At 42.4% G+C, this 17366-nt stretch overlaps 1 protein-coding gene across 1 annotated transcript in view; it reads left to right on the forward strand.

Annotated features, from left to right (window-relative positions):
- The window catches only part of ZCWPW1 (zinc finger CW-type and PWWP domain containing 1), a 2385176-nt gene that overhangs the window by 979734 nt on the left and 1388076 nt on the right, over positions 1-17366 (forward strand). Inside the window, exon 7 of the mRNA XM_044076340.1 lies at positions 1656-1776. Coding sequence (XP_043932275.1) covers positions 1656-1776 — 121 coding nt within the window. The remainder of the gene's footprint in view (positions 1-1655; positions 1777-17366) is intronic.

The following is a 17366-nucleotide window of genomic DNA, read 5'->3' on the forward strand; positions in this document are numbered from 1 at the left end:
TATAGTCTGGGCAGAAGGGAGCATAGCTAGTAAACTTGTGCCAATGTTTTCCAGGTGTGTGTGTGTGTGTGTGTGTGTGTGTGTGTGTGTGTGTGTGTGTGTGTGTGTGTGTGTGTGTTTAAATCAAACCTCAAAGAGTGTGTGTGTCAGTTACTTGGGCAGGGACACAAGGCACTGGTTGGACAGAGAGGGTGCTGGAGGCCTTGGCTTGGTCAGTCAGCTGAGATCTCAACTCTATAGCTGTGCCAGTGGGGAGTCTTATTGGGGATCTGTAGAAAGAGGGAAAAACCAACCTCGGACTGACTGTGGTCTCTGTGTGCTCTTAGGGGAAATTGCACTTGATGCAGAGAGTTGCATCTGGAAATACTGTGCATGTACCTGTCATCCTCTCAGTGAATGTCCCCCCACTGTTGCTAGTTGTGACAATTAAGGGTCCTTGATTACTGGTCCAGTGGAGGGTTGTTACATATGTCATTGATTTTGTGATCAGTTTTCTCTTGCTTAGTGAACTGTTAAGTGTGATGTCATTTTGTGTGCAAACAAAATGTTATGGTTTGAGTATAAGTTGCTGCTAAGTAAAAATGTTGTTCCTTTATGTGTTGCCCTTGATTCATTTTACATTTGTTGCATGCAGTAGCTGCATATGGTACTCAGGGTCGATGCTTCTGAGTGTGGTTTGATTAAAGGGGAGGGGTACCCAAGGGAAGGGGCTTGGTTGCATTCTGCAGAGGCAGTGCTTGTTTGTAAGGAACTGCCATAATGAAAAGGTGGCAGCCCTACCCCTAACATGCACTCACACACACACACACACACACACACACACACACGCACGCACGCACTCACACACACACACACACACACACACACACACACACACACACACACACACACACACACACACACACACACGCGCGCGCACATGGATGCACGCACTAGTTGCCACAGACAGCAGTCCCCTTCAGAAATGCTCACACTCATGGAAACACTCACTCGCAGATGTATGCATGCAGTCCAGCACATACACATGCACAGACACATCTGTATAGCCAAATTCATGCCCAGTACACACGCACCAACACACCCACCCATGGCTGCTCAGTACATAACTATGGCCGCCATGCAAGCTATTCAGATAGGGCTGAATGCTTCAAAAGATGGCATTTACTTTTTAGTTCTTGCAAATAAGATATATAAAAAAATAACTGTTACGTGATTCTCTGACTTATTCTGCTATGTTAATCTGCTGCCAGCACCATTTCTGAGAGAGACCACATGGCCAGTTTTCAGTAGCTGCTATCATATACTGCTTGCTACATTTGGATGTAGCATCACCAGTGAGGCCACTTTCTATGCTTCAACAGCTGCCAGTAGAAAGCAGTGGTGGGAGAGAAGAGTCTGAATTGCTGAGATGAAGCATAAACCAATAGAGTTAAAATTTCTGCACATCAGTAAGTCTTTCTGAATCCCAAGGCATATTTGTGCATCTGTAGGGACATTTCACTGCTAAAGAGATCATGCTGTGAGACTGATTCTCATCTGTTTGCTATTTTCAAACCATGTTATAATTCCTGCAGCCATGCACTGAGTATGCTGAAGCGATTGCACATAATTTATCCTGAATGGCAGCCTCATATCCATTTTTTTTGTCTACCCAGATCCTCAGTTTCGAGGGTGCGATAAACCAGAGGAGACTTGGCAAGAACCTGATGATGCTTCTGTTTATGCAGAATTTGTGCCGGGGTCAATAGTGTGGGCCAAGCTACTTGGATATCCATGGTACCTAAGTATTTTATTGATCATAAATTAAAAGTTGTGATAATTTTAATAAGTATATATACTAAGGTGCTGACAAAAAATAAGCAAGTGGTAGATTAAGTAATGTTTTTTATAATAACTGATTCTTTCATATGCATTTTAAAAAGGTTTCCTGATGTACATAGACTGTGTGTAGAAAAAATAAGACTTCATTTCTCTGGACAGTTTTCATTACACATGGACAGATGGCTCTGATATCTCCATTGCCTAGTGATTTCCTTTTTCATCACTTGAATATGCTACACATAATGTGAAAATTGTCATTCATGATCATTTCTTGTTTTGTTTTTTTTGTCTCCCTATTAAAATCTCAGAACTCTCATTGCTGAATCATGAGAAAAAGGAAAAAAACAGAAAAAGGAAAATACAAGACAAGAGTATTGAGCATCACTCTTCTTCTTTAAACTTTTTTTTACAGGGGGGAATCTCCTCTGCACCTCCATTTTCAGACTTATAGTGTGAGCCCCGAGAATTTAATGATTACCTTTTTCAGTATGTAAAACAGTAATCCAGGATGTTCATTTTGAAATTATGAACTCCCATCTAGGTAAATGACTGTATCTTTCAAGGTACAGCTGCATACTGGTTGTATAGGTGGGAGTGAACTCTGGATATGTGCCCTGCAGATGTGTGCAGCCTTTCATGTAGTGAACCTAGAGCTAGTACTAAAATGTGTATTAGGCTGGTTAGTGCATGTTAATATATAAATCTTATAGATGCTGCTACACCTCTGTACATCATCTTTCCCCTTTGTGTATGGCTTTTTTAATATGAAGTAACATTTATTTTATCATCATGGCCTTAGCTTTAATATTAGTAAAAATAACATTATGAGATTTGGGAAAAAAAGGCATACATTTTCTTTACAGAATAAACAGTTAGTTCATAAAGTGACACTGACACTCTCTATATAGACTGAGGGATAATGGTGAGCAGTAATGTCTCAAAATCATATTTTATAGCTCAGATAATTATCTAAAGTATGTCTAGCTAATATAGGGATGTAGTAATTGTACCGTCTTAAACCGCATTGATCTGACCCACTGTTACATACATTGCTGTGTTCTGTAGGCTGCAAATAAGTGAACTAATATAACTTCAAAACGTATAACAGAGTCTTACTGGAAAATGACAAAGTTGAAAAACTTGAACTCCTTCCACCTCCCAGTTATCTAAGCTATGGAAATCTACCCATATAGCTTAGGCTACTGCAGCAGTGATCAATATGAAGAAGAGAGTACAGTTGTGTAAGTAATCTTATCATAATAGTAGATCGCCGAATGATCACTACTAATGTAGCCACTCATTCCTTCATCCCCTTGTTTTCTGATGAGGATATTTAATTTTTGTTGTTCCTAGCAATGTCCTCTTAGGATTCAGCATCCCTCTCTCTGTTGACAGGAAAGCTCTGAAGGGCTTGCTGCCCAAACCTGTCTTTTTAGTCAGCTCAGCTTGAGCTCACTAATGGTTTGGATGCATGGAAGGTGCTTTGAACCTTTGGAAGCTGGCCAGCTGTTATATCCTATGCTGGATATTACCTATTTACATTAGGCTGTTGCAGCAGTGATCATTCAAACATCTGCTGTTACTGTAACTTTAAACTGCAAGAAAAACTCAGCCAAGGGTGAGGTCTGTGCGATACCTTAAACCTCCTGTAATGAAAGCCCATAGGGGTCTATGCAAGTGACCCATTAAGGGCATCAAGTGTTTCAGCTAAAGGGTTTCTGAATGTCCATGACCTTTTCACTTTTTGAGTCTTTATGGGTACATTCAAGCTAATAAAGCCAAACTGCACTAGCTGTAGACATGCATGTTTCAGCCTTTTTATTGATAGTGGATAGTTTGACTATACTTCTGAAACACAGGGTCTTTAAATCCAGCTGATGCCTGTACAGATTAAGGTGCCTGCAAAATAAGACATTGTGCTTTTGAATGATAGCCAAACTATCCATTTACGTTGTGCTGACAAGGACAATAAAAAGGCTGAAATATGCATGTGCACAGCTAGTGGGGGTTGGTTTTATTGGCCTAAATTTAACACAAAGACTTAAAAAGGAAAAAAAGTCATGGCCATTCAGAAGCCATATATCTAAAACACTTGATGTCCTTAAAGGGTCAGTTGCATGCATCCCATGGGCCTACGTTGCAGGAGGTTTAAGGTATCCCACAGCGAAAACTCTCTTAGCTGAGTTTTTCTTACAGATTTTACTAAATAGTTTGTTGTATGTCCTTTTTTAAACTTTAGTTTGGATGTTAGATGGGATACTTTGCAGGCACCTTAATCTCTACAGGCATCAACTGGGTTTAAAGACCCTGTGTTTCTGATGTATAAGCAAACTATCCACTTATGCTGTGCTGATGACGTCAGTAAAAAGGCCAAAACATGCATGGCCACAGCTGTTGGGGTTTGGGTTTATTGGCCTAAATGTAACCATAAAGACATAAAAAATTAAGAGCCATGGACATTCAGAAGCCATGTAGCTGAAACCTTGGTGTTCTTAGGGAGTCATTTGCATACATCTCCCGTGTCTACATTACTGGAGTGTTAAGGTTAGTTACACAACTTCTCCTTATTTATATTGTTAACACCACATGTATTTAGCTGATTTATTTATTTTAGGGATGTAAATTGATTTTAAGTTTTAATCATGATTAATCTAATGATTAAAAAATATTTAGTTAATCTTATTTTTTTTTTCAAAGTGGACTAGTCTACAAGGTTCTAAAACATGGTCATTTCCCCCCTTTAAGAGTAAGACACCCTTATGTACTTGGTAGTACACAGTATGCCCTATATTTAAAACTGCTGTAGGTGAGAGAGCCTTATCTAGACAGGGACCTGCTATCTGGAACCACCTGGTTACTAATGTCAAACATCTAGAAACCATTAAGGAATTCAAAGATGCATTTAAAAATCATTTCTTTACTGAATCTGCCTGCAACTGCTAGCATGACAATGGTTAGGTGACATCCCATATGATGAATAATAGAATGCATTTAAGAATCTGTTGCCAGCTTCTTATACACGTTTCACATGAATGTAGGAGTTTATGTATTATATGTATGATTGCATTGTATTTTGTGAATTTCTTAGCTTGCATTTTTATGTGTATGTGTGTGTGTATATATACATATATGTGTGTGTGTGATTTTATAATCTTACACTATTTGCATTGAATTTTACCATTATATTCTGAAAATTTGATATACTCATTATGTCTATAGTATTTTTGATTAAAATGACAGTGATGTATTTTCTGCTGTCTGAGCTGGGGGTCAAGGTTAAAAAGGGTCAATTGAGCAGTCCACTTACCATGGCAAACAGTAAGTAAGCAAATAAATTAAGAAAGAAAGAAATAAAATAAACTTTAAGGTAACTTCCAGAACTTACAGTGTTTACAACTGCTTTACAGTCATAAACTTGGGGAATAAAGAAACTGAAAGGAGTTACTGTTGTGCAGTACACAGAACAAAGCCAAAGAACTTAGATCAAAACATAATAAAAGAAATGAAGATTTTTAACTTTTCTTTTCAAGATAGAAGACATGCCTATCATGTTCTAAATTAAACTTTCAAGATTAATTTTTAGTTTTTTAACTTTTATTAAAAAATAATAATCTTAATTTTTAACTAGTTAATTATATTATTTAACTTGATTAATCAGTAGCTCTAATTTATTTGTTTATTTTGTTGTTATTGGTGCTAACTAAATTGATGGACTGGTCCATAGATGATGTATAGCCACACCCAGGATGATGCTGGTTAGCCGCAACCTAGGAGAATGTACCAGTTATAAATTTCAAGATAGAATTATATTAGTAAGATATAATGGAATAATCTGGGCATCTTGGGGCAGTGTAGCAATTGCCTCATGTACACTGCAATCTTCTCCTCCTACCACCCAAAACTGCAGCCTGTGAGAGATGCACTTATATAGCCAAACTGGAAGCCAAGCTTTCTGCAGCCAAGACTGTACTAGACAACCAAGAGGAGAAGGTAATCACCTGCACCACACCACACTCAACAGATGGTCCATCAAAACCTACACCACCCAAACCCACACATAGTAACACAAAACACACACCTACATTTGTGGAGGCTCTCAATAAAAATCTGCCCAAACAAAAGAGATCTCCAAAGCTGAAACGCAAGCAACCACCACCCCCAACACTACCCAAATGACTCATACCCCACAAAATCAGTGAGCCACTCAACCTCAGCCCATAAGGCAAAACAACGTACCCAACACACTAGTCATAGGTGACTCTATAGTCAGGCACACTGATGTCCCACTCACCAGGCTAAGCAAGGAGAAAGTTATTGTCAGCTGCCTATCTGGTGCCAGGATCTACCACATAAAACAAGCACTCAGGTCACTCCACAACAAGTACAGATATGACTCTGTCATTGTCCATATTGGTGGAAATGACCTGAGATGTACCTCTCTGGACTACATGAAAAGAGACATGGAGGAGCTCTCAGATCATGTAGCCCAGGCAGGTATGACCCTAGCCCTGAGTTGCATCCTGCCATCGCCCAGAATGATTGCACAATACAAGGACAAAATGATTGACTTCAAAAATTGGCTAAGCTTCTGGTGTCATTCTAAGGGGATCCAGTGTCTGTCTGCCTGGGACGACATGATCGACAGACCATGATGCTTTGCCAGAGATGGCCTGCACCTGTCGCCCCTGGGATTCCGGATACTGGCTAAGGCTCTTGCCACCCCTATAGTGGCTTTTTTAGGCAAGGTTCAAATGACAAACTGACTACTGTAGCAGGTATAAGCAAGCAAAATAATGCTACTCAGTGCTAGAAGTCTAAAACTCAAAATGCACTCACTCGCGGCACTCCTTAAAATGGAAAACATTGACATCTGTGCAGTGACGGAAACCTGGTTCAAGGCTCCAGAGAGTACCCCTGCATTACCAGGCTATAACTCATACCACACCTTTCAGCAATCTAACCTGGACCGAAACACTAAAGGAGGAGGCGTATCCATATTCATTAAGGATAGCGACACCTCCAGGCTAGTTGCTGAACATAATGCATCTGAAATTACCAAGTGCAACTGACACTTGGCAAGACTGCAATCCAGGTTGTAGCTGGTTACAGATCCCCCGCCATGCCCCAGGATGCCCACTCCACGTTTCTTGATATACTGGGTAATATTAAGGTACAAAGATAAAAAAACAACCTAGGTAACCGGATAAAAATTCGGCAGTAGCGTATGTGCTTCCAAAGGTAAAAATAATAAAATGCGAAGTCAAACCACCACGGCTGAAGGTAAAATTCACTTTATTCACACTCAAAAGAAACGAGAATAAGCGCTTTCACGATCTACCTGATTGCTTCATCAGACTACAGTTCCATTAAACATCATGTTATTTAAACTAGTAAAAAAAAGCAGACCCGAACCAGCAAGGACATCAGCTTTAATGAAAACAGGCAGACTGACTCAGCACTTTCACCCACAATTGGGCTTCATCAGAGTCAGTGAACAATACACCCATTAACACTTAAATAACAATTGAAGGCAATAACTCACTTGAGTACCACAGTATATTTAAAAATTAACCCCTAAGCATCCAAGGTAATTGAGCTCAGAACTGTAATGTTCTAACATATATTCAAGCAACAGCAATAACTACATAATTGTACATGTTGAATAAATAAATATCAAACTATTAACAACTGTAAAACTTATGTATTTAAAAACTCCATCATAAAGATCAATGACCATAGGAAATATTGTAATAATATAATGTATATTATATGAACTGAGATTTATATTTTAATACACAGGTTGTAGAAATACTCTCATTAATATCTGGTGCATTACATGCATCCAGGCGCAATTGCCACAAACATTCTCTGACTTCAAGTAAGATTTTTACATCCCCCCCAAAATCCTTCTTGGGTAACTTATCAATAACAAAAAATAAAAAAAAAATTGAAATTGGTACAACTCATACTGTGATTAAATAGGGCATTTGTGGTTTTATTATTCTTAATGTCCCTATTATGTTCCAGTATATGAAGTCTAAGTTTCCTGGTAGTCATCCCAACATAAAACGCGGCACAAGACAGGCATGTAGCCACAAAGACCACCATATTTGTATTACAGTTACAGTGTCCTGGGCACTTTAATGTTCTCTTGTAGCTTTAAATATGCACATATGGTCCATCGTTTATGTATTTTCACACACTGCATGTACCGGATATACTCATTCGGGAAGGCTCATTGTCATAATTTATAGAGTTTTTCTCAAACAATTCTTTTAGATTGGACCCTCTGCTGTTAATAAACCTAGGAACTAAGCCTATTATATCTTTAATTTCTTGAGTAAAAACACTATCCCATGCGGCATACATAATATTCCTTACTTTTGCCCCTGTTGGGTTAAACTCTATAACCATCCTGGAGGAATAGTTTTGACTGGGGTTGTCATTACCTAAGGTATTAACTTTATTGTGTGTTCTGTTATTGTCCATAAGAATGGCCATAAAATCACACACTCTTCTCCTCTCAATCTCTTTACTGTGTTTGTAAAGTAATTCCATCGGATATCCTCTGTTCCTGAACATATCTATCAAATGTGCCATTTCTATCTTAAACCATGCTTCCTGGCATATAAATCTGGATATCCATATCATCTGCTCTTTAACCACATTTTTCTTTTGGTGGTCAGGGTGGCAACTATCATAGTTCAAAAAGGAATTGCTATATGTTTTTTTTGCAAAAGATATTGGAGTGAATTTGATCATCTTCTATATATAACTGAATATACAAAAACTCGACTTTATCTTTATCAATATGATTTGTAAAATAAAGGAACTCAGTTGTTTGGTTGAAATAACTAATAAATGCTTCTACATTATTTTTAAAGCCTTCCATAAAATAAGAATACCGTCCAAATATCGCAAATATAGCAACATTTTGGACTTATATTCTGATTTGAACACAGAATTCTGTTCTCACTCTGCCAAAACCAAGTTGGCATAGATGGGCGCACACCTGGCTCCCATCACAACCCCAGTTGTCTGTTTATAATATTCACCATCAAACAGCATGACGTTATTGAGTAATACCATCTCCAGCAAATCTATTAAGAGGCTTCTCTTAACTTGATGTAAATCACTGTAATTCACCAAGCTACTACTGAACATGTCAATTCCCGATCTGGTGGGGGATCACAGAAAACAGATTGATGACATCAACTGTCACAAACCAAAATTCCTCACTAGCATCAATCTTGGTATTCCTTACACAATCCAAGCAATGCCATGAATCCTTCAAAATATATGGTAATTTATCCAATATTTTCTTATATGTGATGTCAATATAGAACGCAAGGGGCTCTGTCTTTGAGCCCCTAGCTGCAACAATCGGCCTAAATGGTGGACAATTGTTATTCTTATGGATTTTGTGAATACCAAACATTGAAGGAATAATGGGATGTTCTACAGAAAGATATTTAAATTCATCGGGTGAGATAATCCCCTCACACATATATTCATACAACTGGCAATCAATTTTGGTGTAAGCTCTTTGTACATCAAATTTAGATACCGTTTCATAGGTTTCTACATCGTTTAATAATAAATGCATTCTACATTCATAATCAATGTTTGACATAATAACAACCTCTCCACTTTTGTTGGGTTTCATAACCCTGTATTGATCACTGTGAGATAATTCTTTTAAACAAAACTGTTCTGCTGTAGTTAAATTACTATTGGGTAGTGTTTCTTGTTCTAAACATCTACGTATTTGTGCTCCACAAAGCGCTCAAAAACCATAACAGCAGGGCTGTACGGTGGGATGAATACACTACTTCTTTTAAGACTTATACATTTATTGTCATAGTCTGGGAAATATTATTACCAAAAACAACCTTAAATTAAGAAGCCTGGTATATAGTCTTAGGTTAATCAATAGTCTCCCTGTCTCATATCTAAAAGTGGGGACAAATGAAAAACCTATTTTAAAAAGACTAACATGGTGTTCACTTATCGTACAATCTGATGAATAATTGTAAATTTTAAAATCATGGTCACCCTGTAACTTAAAATTAGTTGTTGTATTAATACAATCAAAGTAATTGTTTTCATCAAAAATAGACACATCACTGTCACACGAAAACAACTCAAGTGTGGAGACATTGTTTGGCATTTCATTGCTATACACTAAAGATGAATCTAATTGTTGTAATTCACCTGATGGTTCTGCCATTGATTGTATCTCATTTGGTGATGACCCCCCCCCCCCGTTTCCCCCTTGGTTGATAATTCTGCCGCATCGGGGTGCTTGTATCCGCATAGCTCTGATAATGCGCCCGATTCCTTAATCGATCCGAATGCCTCAATGGTTGTGCACTGTCTAAAAAAGCATTATTATTTTCACACGTATCAGTTTGCACCACCCCCAGTTCGTCCTAATAATCTCATTGTTTACATTATCTCTTCCCATATCCACTTCCCTTCTTTGAGAAGGATATGCCCTTTTTTCCTTATATTCTAGAGTGTCTCTAATAATTTTCTTTTGCTTCCTTTCCAACCCATTCTTAACAAATTTGTCCACATCCAACAAAATTTTATCAAATTGTGCCTTGTTGATTTCAAATAAATCGTTAAAAATACAGTGTTTTAAAGTCAACAATTCGCTTTTTAATTTAGTAAGTTTAGCAGTGTTGTCTCTAATAATAATCCGCATTAAATCTATACCTGTGCGGACATATAACACCAGCAAATCCTGAAATGCTTCTGAATTTTCCTGAATACCCATAGGTTGTTTAAAAACTTTTAAGTGCCCTCGGCACCTGGTTTAATTCAATAGAGCGTTCCAGAAATCCATTATCCATCTGAAGTGCTTTAAATTTATTGCTTAGCTTCTCAAATAATTGCATTTGAGAATTAAAGCTACCAAAGCCCATACCCTGCTCAAAGGCTAACCCATTAACCAATACAGGTGGAGCTAATAATGTCTCCAGATCAGGAAGTCCAGCAGGCAACACATGTTCCTGACTTGCCCCTCTATCAGCCCTACCCAAATCTCCGTTCATTACTCTACTCCCTGTTCTCACATTGGAAAACCCTGAGGGGCCTGGTGGTCTGTGTAATGTAAGCAATTCTGCTTGTGAAGTAGAAATGGTGACATTACTGTTATCACTCATATTACCAGGGCCATTTGCTTGTAGCAGGGAAATAATTTGTCCAGATAGTTCAGTGTATTGGACTATAACACGCTCCATTAAAATTATATAAATGTAGTGCTACTAAAATTGAGGTAGGGGCTATTCCACTAAACAGTGTCAACATACCAGGATAACAGTGCTGTAAAGTCCAATAAACTTATTCGCTCAATATATCAAACACTAAATAAAAGGTTCAAAAAGCAATACCAGTATAGAAAATTATTGGCCTTTAAAACCCCTAACTGCTTCTCAGCTCAAAAAATATATATGGTGCTTCACAAAATGTGATGATATACAATGAAAAACACTTCAAATTTGCAGTGCCCACGTATCAAAATTACAACACTGTGCAGTAACAAATGTTTATCTGTTTTGTGTGTGGTTATCAATAAAAAAAGAGCTAGTCAGTTCAACAATACCAAAATGCACTATATAGCACAAACAGTTTTCCGGCTTCTCAGTTTAAAGTACGTTGTGGGTCCCAGTGAGCTTCTCTGCTCAACATGTAAATCACACCAGTGCACAAAAAGGAACAGTTTTCCGGCTTCTCATTATAAGATATGTTCTATGACACTGCTGCACTTCCTGATCTGGAGACATTATTAGCTCCACCTGTATTGGCTAATGGAGTAGCCTTTGAGCAGGGTACGAGCTTTGGTAGCTTTAATTCTCAACTACAATTATTTGAGAAGGTAACCAAGAAATTTAAAGCACTTCAGATGGATAATGCATTTCTGGAATGCTCTATTGAATTAAACCAGGTGCCGAGGGGACTCAGAGTTTTTAAACTACCTATGGGTATTCAGAAAAATTCAGAAGCATTTCAGGATTTGCTGGTGTTATATGCCCGCACAGGTATAGATTTAATGCGGATTATTATTAGAGACAACACTGCTAAACTTACTAAATTAAAAAGTGAATTGCTGACTTTAAAACACAGTATTTTTAACGATTTGTTATTTGAAATCAACAAGGCACGATTTGATAAAATTTTGATGGATGTGGACAAATTTGTTAAGAATGGGTTGGAAAGGAAGCAAAAGAAAATTATTAGAGACACTACAATATAAGGAAAAAAAGGGTATATCCTTCTCAAAGAAGGGAAGCGGATATGGGCAGACATAATGTGAACAATAAGATTATTAGGGATTCCGATGACGAACTGGGGGTGGTGCAAACTGATATGTGTGAAAATAATGATTTTTTTTTTTTTTAGACAGTGCACAACCATTGAGGCGTTTGGATCGATTAAGGAATCGGGTGCATTAACAGAGCTATGCGGATACAAGAACCCCGAGGCGGCAGAATTATCAACCAAGTGGGAGATGGGGGGGGGTCATCACCAAATGAGATACAATCAATGGCACAACCATCAGGTGAATTACAACAATTAGATTCCTCTTTAGTGTGTAGCAATGAAATGCCAAACAATGTCTCCACACTTGAGTTGTTTTCGTGTGACAGTGATGTGTCTATTTTTGATGAAAACAATGACTTTGATTGTATTAATATGACAATTAATTTTAAGTTACAGGGTGACCATGATTTTAAAATTTACAGTTATTCAAATTGTACGATTAGTAAACACCTTGTTAGTCTTTGTAAAAGAGGTTTTTCATTTGTACCCACTTTTAGATATGAGACAGGGAGACTATTGATTAACCTAAGACTATATACCAGGCTTCTTAATTTAAGGTTGTTTTTGGTAATAATATATCTGAAGTAGTTAACTTCATTTGTACATCAACCTATGGGTATCGGATCCGAGCAGGCAGCTTCAAACAGCTAAGATCCGAGCTCCAAGCTCCTCCCCCCTACCCATAACCCCTTGCTATCCCTTCCTGACCTCAGATCTCGTTTGCCGCGGTTCTGAACAGCAGCTTTGAACAAGCTTCCAGGCATAGGATAGGAGTTTGTGAGAAAAATCTTTCTTTTCTGCCTTTTTTTGTCAGAAAATTGTTGTATGTGTGTTATCTCAACTAGCTAGATTAGCGTTCCTTTGTTTTGTTAGTGAGTTTGAGTGTATTCCCTCCCCATGTGTGTGTGTTAAGGTGTGTCAGTTTTGGGGCCTAGTGTGTGCGTAGGATATGTCTGAGGTGTCCAAAGCTTTTTTTTCTAAATGTACCGAGTGTGGCCATAAGCTGTCCCCAGCGGATGGCCACACTCAGTGCGTTATTTGCCTTGGGGTTGAACATCTCTCCTCGGGCTGCACTATTTGTGCAGCATTCAACCCCAGGGCCCTCAGGGACAGGAGGTCGAAGCCAATTCTGGCGGGACTGTTGCCCCCGGACTCGGCTTCATCCTCCGGTCCCTCTGTGGCTATTGCCGAGGCTTCGGCAGCGCCACCTTCTCTCCCTCTGGCCGGGACTCACCCTCCCACCCTTGGCCAAGAGGAGAGGGAAGCTAGGAAGGAGACATCACAAGAGGCGGGCCGAGACCTCTTCCTCGGCGCCGCCATCTAAGCGAGCTTCTCTGCCTATGGCCTCCGTTTTTTCTCCTACCCGGCTCCAATCTCCCCGTTTTTCGCCGGAGGAGGAGGAGATCCGGTCGCCTTCGAGGTCATCGAGGCGGCATTCCCGACCCGCCTCTGTGGCCTTGTCAAGCTCTACCCATAGCATCTCTGATGCAGACTTGGACCGGATGATGCGTAGGTTCCTCCAGGCCCAGAAGCAGATGGGAGTGCTCCTGCCCCCCCCCCCCTCCGGGGGGAGCTCGACCCCCTTTTTTGCCCCGATCGCTCCTTCTCCGACCCACTATTGGGGTTTGGAGCCTTCGGAGCCGGGTAGCGTTGGAGCCAGGGGAGCATCGGCGCCGATAGTGTCCAGTACTTCGGCTCCAATGGCACCCTCGAGTCTGTCGGGTCCCTTTTCTTCAGATCCAAGCTCTCGGAGCTGAGAGCTGAGCTTCGGATCCGGAGGTGTCGGTATGACTTCGGCTCTGTCACGGTCGGAGCATGCTGGCCTTACGGATCCGACCGCCTCGGTGCCAGCCCCGATCCGCACATCGGATCCGAGGGGAGGTCTGCTCTCGGATCCGAGAGAGAGCAGCTCTCCTTCAGCATTCGATGTGGTGGAGAGGGTATTGTCGAGGGACTCCAGGCCCCTGGCTTCGGCTACGGCTCCACCCTGCACTCCCTCTCAGATGGGTCTACCTTCCATCACCCGGTACCAGGGACAGCCTGTGCAAATGTCCCAGATTGTTCCCTTGCCGGAACAGGATGTAGTTGGTGAGGCCTCCTCGGACAACCCCCCCCCCCCCCGAGGAGGGTCCTCACAAACGCAAGTGCAAAAGGAGGCACTTGGACTCACCTGAGTCCTTGACAGAGGACACAGACTTGGAGGAAGGGGAAGGTTCCCCAAGGTCACCCCCCGAAGACGTCTCCTTCGGAGACATCATGGAGATGCTTCAGATCAGAGGGGGGTGGTCAGTCCCAAAACCTTCTTCTGGCGAGTCTGTGTTTCTGGAGGCATTTGACACAGGCCCATCTACCTCTTGGGTGTCCCCTAACGTCGACCCCCTGGTAGACCTGATTACTACCAGGGCATGGAAGGAACTGGACACTGTGGAGCCCATTCCAAAGAGGCCTGACAAAATCCTCAGCCCCCCTTCGGATAAGTCATGTTGGAGCAAGGGAGCCCCAGTAGATGCCATGTTGGTGGCGGCCGCCACCAAAAGGGAACTGGCCCAGGAGAGTTCCTTGGTCCATCCTCCAGACAAGGAGTCTCGGACGATAGACCGTCTGGGGAAGCGGGTGTTCGCTTCAGCCACCTTCTCTGTGAGGTCGCTGAATTATATGGCACATGTGATACGACTCCAGCGGGATCTCATTAAAGAATACGCTGGGTCGCTCCCAGAGTCCATGTCGGCGGAGGATAAGAAAGTGTTCTGAACCCGAATGGCCACTCTCAAATCTATCTCTAATACCTCTATGCGGTTACTATCCCATGCCACTGAAGGAGCCGCTAGAGCCAGCTGAGCGGGCGTCGTCCTATGGCGACAGGTGTGGCTCCGTCACTGTGATTTTGCGGAACCTTTCAAGGCGTCATTCGCAAATGCCCCGTTTGATAGTTCTGCCCTTTTTGGCAAGACCGTACGCGACACATTGGTCCAGAGCGAAAAAAATGGGAAGACGTTGTCTGCCGTCGGAGTCCGCTTCTCTGCTCCCCAGAGGTCCTTCTCGAGGAACCAAAAGGGACAGAAGAAGATGTGGTTCTGGACGTCTCAACAATCCCGTTTTGCTCTGGACCCCTCGTCCTTCAGAGGCAGAGGAGGACAGAGTGGGCGCCGCCCTAGAGGCAGAGGGGGTCCGAAGAACTTCGGGTCCAGAGAACCTTTTTCTGATCGGCCCACGCAGCAACCCTGAAGGGTTACCCAACTGCTCCACTCTGGAGGCAGTCGGGGGCCGTTTCTCGAGGCACCTAGCAACTTGGGAGTCCATTACAACAGATCGCTGGGTGCTTCAGATCATATCCAGATGCTACAAGATTCCCCTTCTCAATCCCCCTCCCACTCCCCGAAGCCTCCCCGATATCCCACCCAATCAAAGGGAGGCGGCAGCTGAGGAAATCCTCCAGCTGCTAGAAAAAAGAGCAATCCAGCACGTCCCCCCAGACCAGTCCGGATCAGGCTTTTACTCCAGGTTCTTCTTGGTGCCAAAAAAGACGGGGCACTTAAGACCAATCCTCGACCTGTCCTTCCTAAACCTGTCAGTAGCCAAAGAAAAGTTCCATATGGTCACCCTCCAATCCATTCTCCCACTTCTGCAGCAGAACGACTGGATGTGCTCCATAGACCTCAAGGATGCGTACTACCACATTTTGATGGACAGATGATCCAGGAGGTTTCTCCGCTTCCGGCTAGGAGCCAGCCATTACCAGTTCAGGGTCCTTCCCTTTGGTCTCACCACAGCCCTCAGGGTGTTCACCAAGGTTTTGACAGTTGTAGTGGCCCATCTGAGACTCCAGGGAATTCAGGTCTTTCCGTACCTGGACGACTGGCTCCTGACCGCCCCCACCAGGCATCTACTATGCACAGCCAGAGACTACTTTCTCCATCTAGCTCCCCGGCTGGGGATCACGATCAACATCAGAAAATCTTCCCTTCTTCCAACATAAATCCTAGATTTCATTGGAGCCAGATTGAACACAAACCAGCTTCTAGCCATCTTGACTCTGGACCGGCTTCGAACTCTAAAACTCCACATACTGGCCCTTCTACAATCCCCAGCTCCCCCTGCGGAATTGGTCCTGAGGGCTTTAGGCTCGATGGCGGCAACTATCAACCTTCTACCCTTGGCGCGCTTGAATATGAGAGTTCTTCAATGGACCTTGCAAGTCCAATGGTCCCTCCTGCGACATCCCCTGAGCTTCCCCGTTCCCCTCAGCAGGGTTTGCAGGAAAGCACTTTTATGGTGGCTCCAGCCCCCGGACCTCCAGAAAGGGCTCCCCTTCTCTATGTCCCCTCCTCTAACCACGGTGACCACGGACGCTTCTCGCCTCGGGTGGGGGGCACTGCATGGGCAGGACTGTCCAAGGCACGTGGACCCATTCGGAGACCTTTTTGCATATCAATGTCCTAGAGATGAGAGCGGTGCTTTTGGCGTTGCAAGCACTTCACAGCCTTCTTCCCTTGGGGACAATTGCGATTCATACAGACAATATGTCGGTTGTCTGGTATATCAACAAACAAGGGGGAACCAGGTCCTATCCACTTTGTCGGGAGGCCATGAGAGTGTGGGAATGGGCGATATCCAACAACCGCTTTCTCATAGTGACGCACATTCCAGGCCGGTCCAACATCTTGACAAACTGAGTCGAACCATCCTCTCACCGTACGAGTGGTCTCTGAACCCCAGAGTAGCGAAGCTAATCTTCTCCAAGTGGGGTCAACCTCGTTGCGATCTTTTCGCCTCACCTTTGAATGCAAAGTGCAGCGACTACTTCGCTCTAATTCCCCCACCCGGGGAGTCCCCCAGAGATGCTCTGGTGCATGTTAGACCACCCAGTCTACTTTATGCTTACCCTCCTCTTCCCCTGATGCTAAAGTTCATACAGAAAGCTCGACGGTTGGGGAGCAGAATAATCCTCATTGCCCCATTCTGGCCTCGTCAACCTTGGTTCCCATGTCTATGGTCTCATCTAGTGAATCCCCCATGGATTCTAGATCCCATCCCGGATCTGATCTCTCACCCATCAGGCCTGTCAATCCCGAACCTGGACAACCTCAAGCTTACAGCTTGGTTGATCGAGTTCCACTGATAGCTAGGACTCCCGGTATCTCTACTAGTAGCCGCTCACAAGCCGTCTACGAGAAGGATTTATAATAGCAAATGGAAGCGTTTTTGTATTTGGGTGG

Source organism: Protopterus annectens, chromosome 7.part0, assembly GCF_019279795.1.
Source record: "Protopterus annectens isolate FY-2018-M chromosome 7.part0, PAN1.0, whole genome shotgun sequence".
In the NCBI taxonomy this organism is placed as follows: domain Eukaryota; kingdom Metazoa; phylum Chordata; order Ceratodontiformes; family Protopteridae; genus Protopterus; species Protopterus annectens.